The sequence below is a fragment of the Austrofundulus limnaeus genome, unplaced genomic scaffold (genome assembly GCF_001266775.1).
Source record: "Austrofundulus limnaeus strain Quisiro unplaced genomic scaffold, Austrofundulus_limnaeus-1.0 Scaffold114, whole genome shotgun sequence".
NCBI classification, from domain to species: Eukaryota; Metazoa; Chordata; class Actinopteri; order Cyprinodontiformes; family Rivulidae; genus Austrofundulus; species Austrofundulus limnaeus.
The window spans coordinates 1,007,404-1,014,026 of NW_013952516.1; the positions used below are offsets into that span (position 1 = coordinate 1,007,404).

The following is a 6,623-nucleotide window of genomic DNA, read 5'->3' on the forward strand; positions in this document are numbered from 1 at the left end:
ATGGTAAACTTTAAATTTATGATTAAATGCAACAAAATAAGCTTAAAATGTGAAAGATAATTGTCCTGTCCTGAGCTGTTGGCTTTAAGTAACTGAGCAATTTGGATAGCACAGTATTAATGTGTGAAAATAAGCTGTGTAGTGATTATAGTGTTTCTTTTGAGGGAGGTCTTCTGAGACCAGGGTCACAGACAGGTGGAACGGTTCATTCCCCCTCCAGTGACCACTACAGCTGCTTTAAAGTCGGCAATGACCATAAACTAAATCTGTCATAATGCATATTGGCTACTCACTAGAAACTCAGTGAGTAAAACTTAGTTTTACTTTTAATAATATTTCTGTATTTATTTCAGATTTAGTCAGTCATAGACTTAGTTCTTGTCAGTGTTTAAAAGAGGATGTGTTAAAACTCTGTTTAGTCAAAGTTAAACATGAAATATCAAAGGTAACTACAACTGGCCCTTCAAGGGCCACCATAACGCTCAGGTGGCCCTCGGTGAAAATGAGTTTGACACCCCTGGTATAGAATTTATATGCCTGAGAAACATAATATTACCCCTTTAAACATTCAGACTGAGACTAATCCTAAAAGTTAACACATTAATCCCTAACCCATTTGTCATGTTGGTGCATTCTGTATTTATTTGTTACATTATAACCATTTTCCTCATGTCCTCTCATGTCTTTCCTCTTAATGCACACATAAAAATGAAGGATGTTAGCCCGGTTTGGCAAGTATGGAAAAATATGAACTTTCCCCTCTTTTTTTCACACTTTGACACTCACAAGCACCTGCATCTTTATCCRCTCACTCGTGATAACGTGAACTGGTTTTGGTCCTAACTCTGCATTTTGTGCTGCAGGACTGGAGACATATCTTGGTTGATTGACAAAGGCGCTCACTGATCTAAAGTTGGATGGACTCACTGGACACCTCAATATGGACACATTGGTGCTGAGAAACTGAGCAGCTATCATATTTTATTAACTCACTTTTATTGACACATCTGTCCATCTGAGACACCTTTAACCATGTGGACCACCGGCTTCGTTTTGTTGCTGAGAGACACGTCAACGTGACAAATGGACCCAAACTCGACGTGACTCGCTGAGCAGGCAGCTGGTGACGTTTAACAAAGCAATATGGTTTCCAGCCTTTGTGCTGCTCCAAGTTGTATCTACATGTAACTTTTGTTAATAAGAAGCCATGGATGGGCATTGGCATTATTTTGTACCAATAACATTGTAAATACTTATAATCCTGAATGCACTGTAACAGCTTAAGAGCATTTTGCGGGGCAGGAGRTGTGTGCTTGTATACAGGCCTTACAGCTGCATGATATAACTTATTGTAATAGTAATAAAAAAAAAAACCAGAAAGATTTGAACTGGAACACCTTCAAATCTGCAAAGAAAAAAAAAAAAAAGCAAAAGTCACTTCAGCAAAACCCTGAATGCAGCTAAAACAGTCACTAACACCTGCTACAGCTTTAATCTGGGAATAATTGACAGAACTACAAMATACCTCCTTGTATTAGTTGCCTTGCTAGAAAGATGCATAAATTATTTTAATTATACTAATCACATGCTTGTGCAATAGATTAACGCTGTCTTTTTTATTTATCTCAGAGCAATAACTCCTGTAGATGACTGCAAAAGTAGCCTGAGGATGTTTTATCTCCATATAGGGAAATCATTTGTTACTAACTCAGGGAACTGAGGTCTGTGGCCTGAGCTTACTGCTCCTTTTACACTCGTTGTTGCTTTAATATTGACTCCTGTAATTTCACAGCTTCTCTTGTTTTCATTCAGCAACGCTTTGTAATGCGCTCTGAGCTACAAAGCAGGTGTTTGATTACATCCTGGAGGACTGAAAATCTGATCAGCTTTTGATTTCTGACCCTCAAGTCAAAAGAGTAAATAAAAAAAAGTGTTCTTCATACAAAGAGGACAAAATTTCAAACTAAACTTTGGAAATAAAAGTGATCCAACAAAAACAAAGCATCACATTAAGTTACTTTTTTATTTTTAGTTCGTTTCATCTTTTGTGTTTAAGTCAGCAAATATATAAGGTTTAATTGCTTTAATATAAATTAATTCTTTAAATCAAAGCAGCAGCCAATATTTAGGAGAAAAAAAATCCTAGCATCAACAAACCATTTAAAGCTGAGGAAAAACAGGGCTGCAGCCATTTTAGTACAACCTTGAAAAAAACGCTACAAGAAGTCACACTCAGATTGTGTTGTGGAGGACACTCTGCTACTACCACCTCAAATATTAGCTCAAAATCTGTAAAACTGACTCAATTATTGCTATTTTTTAACTTATTTTCTAACCTTAATGTCAGTTGGCTGTGGCAGCCATCTTGAATCAGGATGACTATAATTAGATGAACGACAAATGATCACTTTCTGCAAGTTTTATTACAAATTTAGTGGTTCAGAAGATATTTTGGTAACAAACAGGCACACGAACACACAAACAGACAAAAAGCTTTGTCGTCTGCCTTCACCTGGTGGCAGTGGGAGATACAAACAGTGCCAAAAAAAACAAAAAAAAACCCTGATGAATTCAAGGTGATATTGCAAACGGCCCAAAGAGGTTGTTGGATATGAGTTTAAAAATTGAAGCAGTCATTTTTCTTTAACAATTTCAATAAAAGAGACAGAATCTTCCCGCTTTGTCACATTTTTTATGAAGTCAACTAAAAAAAAGCACCTCAACAGTTAATTTTTTGCAGCTAATAAATATTTGTACTTCTATTAACACTGGAGTGAAGGCATTATCAGGTGTTAACAGGTAAATTCAGTGCTCTGTAATTCTGAGGTTCACRTTAGTGCAGCGACTTCACTCATAACCATATGTTGTTATCAAAATATTTTATGACACTAATCATCATRTTGTAAATGTATATGTCAAAACAAAAATTTACCAGTGAGATGGGTTTTTGGAAGAAGTGGAGAACTTTAGCCCTGAGCTTCACTGACATAATGTCCCAGATGTTTTCAGCAGCGGTTAAACAGCTCTAAGCAAACAAACACATTCAGGTAACATTTTAGTCAGGGTGGGGCTGGAAGCTGGTAGGACACTTGAACATCACAAAAATAGATTTGCTGGTAAATCAGAGTTCCAAAGAGAGAAAAGTTCTTCTGTAAACAGTTTTTCCCCTATAGGTACTTTTAACAAAAGCACTACAAAAAGTTTTTTTTATTTTTCTGTTTAAATCACATTAGGAAATTTGTTTTTGTCTAACGACTATGATCACAGCTTGTCCCGTGTGCGGTAAAAACAAGGCACTTATCAAAAACCAGCCGTTGAGATGAAAAAACTGAGGTGATTCAGAGGAAGAAAATCTGAACGTTTCATTGATTGTCTTACAAAGTTCTACTGATATCCACAGATTCCATTATAAATGCCAAATAACACATTCAGATGAAAGGTYTTGTGTGAAGAAATAAAAGAAATCCTGATATTGACCATCTCCTGCCTCCTCTGGGGTCAGAGGTCATACTCTGCTGCGCACTGCTGCAGGTACCACTCATACAGTTTAGCCTGTGGAGAAAAATGAGCCGTGTGAGACTCTTTGTTTTCTTGTGTGCTGTTTTTTATTGTGTTACCACAGATTAATTTAAAAAAAAACTATGTACTATGTATATTTAAACCAGAAAAAAAAGGTCCTAAGCAAAGCGTTAGGTCATTAATGGCACAACAGTGAGGCTTACATTTAAACACGATGAACTGAAACACTAACAGATCTGAGGAGAACTGTGTCACATGTGTGGAAACATAAAATGGTGGTTTTCAGTTACAACAAACTACACGAATAGAGGAACAAAACTAACCTTCTTAGGTTTGACAATATCGTGAATATAATCACTGTATTCTGCCATCTTCCTCTTCTCCTTTTTTGTCAGGGTTTTATTTCCTCGGCTAGAAAAAAACAAACAAACACTAAGAATTATGATTGATCTCTGTGTGCTTTTAAATAAAAGCTCACGTTCTCCAATAAAAAAAATAAAATAAAAACTTCTTCAATCATTTCTCTGAGAACAGAACAAACCTATTACAATAAGTGGGATGACTTCTGGGACGTCTTATTGTTTAGTTCCTGATGTTTTATTGCTTCAATAAGAAGACAGTCCTTTCTTTATTGCTGAAAATGTTGTAGCTTCTGTCTCTATAAGACTGGTTTAAGATGCTCCGATAACCGAAGCACTGTAAAGTTAAAACATTTTACAAACCACCAATCAGGAAAAAGTTCCTAATCGTTAAACGTTTTAGTGTTTTTTGTGTTTTACATCAGTTTAAAATAATTTTTGGTTTATAAGTTTTTACTTCGGTGTTAATAAAGTTTGTTGAGTTTGCTGAATGTTTCCAGATGTTTTGTAGACCAGTTATCAAAGATTTGTTGAATCTGGCTGTAATCTTTGTTTTACTTTAAGGCTGGACTCATTTTTATGAACAATCAGTGATTTAAATAGTCATGTCTTGAAAGTACTATACAAACTATCGTTTTTCTTTTTTTTTTAACACATTTGTATTTGAGAGGTATTTTTTTAGATCTGCAACACTTACCTTGCAAAATACTTGGCCAGGAAAAGCAGGAGATAGCAAAAAGCCCCAAAAGTGATCACAAAGACCACTTGTCCATCTTCAGGGATCCACTCCCATAAATACATCACTATCCCCTGAAACAGATTGAATAAACTCAGGTATTTGTCAGCTGTTATTTTCCCCACCAGTTCTTGCCATGATCGAGATTTTCTAGACTTACAGTAAAAACTGTGACAGTCCGAGTAGGACCTTCACCAAACAGCTCATCCAGCTGCTCTTTGGAGAAAGTGTTTACGATGAAACTCAGGATGAAGAGGAAAGGAAGGAAAAGGCCCAAAGCGCCACACAGAACTGAGTGCAGACGGACACTTTTGTTGTACGACACATCAGCCCTGCGTGCGAAATCAATAACGCAGTTAAAGACACTTACTGCAGCTGATTCTTAAAGCACAACTTGTCCGATTCGGTTAGCAATAATCTGAGCGTGATAACATTTATCAGTATGGTGTGAAAAAAGTCCAACCTGTCCTGTTCCAGTCTGCTGCTGATGGTGGAACAAATCAGGTCGCTGTCTTTTTCCAGCTGATCCAAAGTCTTCTGAACTGCCTGGTTGATGGTCTTCTCAATGGTCTGACAAACACCATCAATCTGGTTCACGCACCTGCTTGGCTAGAAAAAAAAACACAAACAAACAAATAAATGCATCAGCAAAAGCTCAACAAGAGGAAGGATGCAAACTTTCATGAAAAAACCCTGAGGCCGTTTTGACCGACAGCTTTGTGCACTGAGCAGGAAATGAAGCTGTACTTGCTCAGCAAAAAATAAACTAGAATTCTGAAGGGAAGCACAAATAAACTACGCGGTGCAGGGCTTTACGGCTGTAGATCACAAGGAGACGCAGCGATAACTCAGGACTCGGGCTGCAATTCTTAATGGCAACCCGATGGAGTCTGTGGTTTATAATCCTTGTGCCTCTCAAACACTCAATAACTCTGAAACATTTGAAAACTAAAAAGTTTTAAAGTTTAATCAGCGGATGTTCATTTGACCTGTTAGCAAAGCTTCAACTCCAGATGGTTCATGAGGAAAACATTAATAAAAACAACACAGATATTAAAGCAGTAGTTCAGATCTTTTTAAGTAGGATTCTGTGAAAAATAATAAACAATGAATACTTTAACTGTCGTAGATACATCTTTAAATAATTTAAGTTCTAATCAGACTGATGAGTCTGGTCAAGGTCARAATATAAGTGAACTTCTACTCTCTTAAAACAACTGAAGTCTGAAATATTTCATAGCAGTTTATGCAAATGCTGTTTATTAACCTTTACCCCATGTCAGTTTCACATTAAGTGGTTATTTGCATATAATTGTATGGTTATTTGCAAGTTACGGCTACTAGCCAACTTTAGCACTACCAGCGCAGCCAGCTGCAGTTGCAGCAGGAACGTCATCTTCCTGACAGAATGACTGTGTAATCTAAAACTACCAGCCAGGCAAAGCTTTCTAAAATAGTGTTCACTGTTGCTTAAAGGTGTCCACAGCAGGGTTATTATAGTTAACTAAAACTAACTAAATAATTAAAACTAAAATTGAAAAAACATTTTAGTTAACTGAAATAAATAAAAACTGTAATAAAATGAAAAAACGATAACTAAAACTGTGTAATCCTTTTAGAATATCCTCAGTTTTAGTGTTTGTCAGTTTATTTTGAGCCATGTAGGTCTTTTTTTTAATTGAGTAGTTTCATATCAGCTGTGGTCTGTTGCAACACTTGTTTACAGTCTGCTGCTAAATGATGACAAAAGTTGGGAGAAAACAACAACGTCCACTTTAGGATTTCTTTGAATATGACTGAGAAAAATAAATCAAGTGTCTTGTAGGGGTGTAAGAAAATATCGACACACTGAAATATCGCGATATTTCATTTCCCGATACTGTATCGATATTCTAAATCTCTGTATCGATTTTTAATTAAGGTTTAAAATGTCAACTTCCCTGCCAGCCGTTCATTTTTATGTTGTAGTTCAGCCTCTGACAGCTTCTGTTGGCAGCAGTGAGCCAGAC

The 6,623-nt window shown here is 36.5% G+C and overlaps 2 protein-coding genes across 2 annotated transcripts in view; one reads left to right on the forward strand and one right to left on the reverse strand.

The window, feature by feature from the left end:
* aifm3 (AIF family member 3) overlaps positions 1–2,550 on the forward strand; it is a gene marked incomplete at its 5' end in the record, with an annotated part of 12,954 nt that extends 10,404 nt beyond the window's left edge. The window contains 2 exon segments of the mRNA XM_014014402.1: positions 715–735; positions 864–2,550. Coding sequence (XP_013869856.1) covers positions 715–735; positions 864–906 — 64 coding nt within the window.
* A 787-nt stretch (positions 2,551–3,337) lies between these two features.
* The window catches only part of si:dkey-98f17.5 (uncharacterized), a 10,233-nt gene continuing 6,947 nt past the window's right edge, over positions 3,338–6,623 (reverse strand). The window contains exons 8-12 of the mRNA XM_014014403.1: positions 5,078–5,223; positions 4,775–4,946; positions 4,576–4,688; positions 3,843–3,930; positions 3,338–3,552 (exon numbers count right to left, since the gene is read on the reverse strand). Of these exons, the coding sequence (XP_013869857.1) occupies positions 3,499–3,552; positions 3,843–3,930; positions 4,576–4,688; positions 4,775–4,946; positions 5,078–5,223 (573 nt within the window). The 3' untranslated portion in view covers positions 3,338–3,498. The remainder of the gene's footprint in view (positions 3,553–3,842; positions 3,931–4,575; positions 4,689–4,774; positions 4,947–5,077; positions 5,224–6,623) is intronic.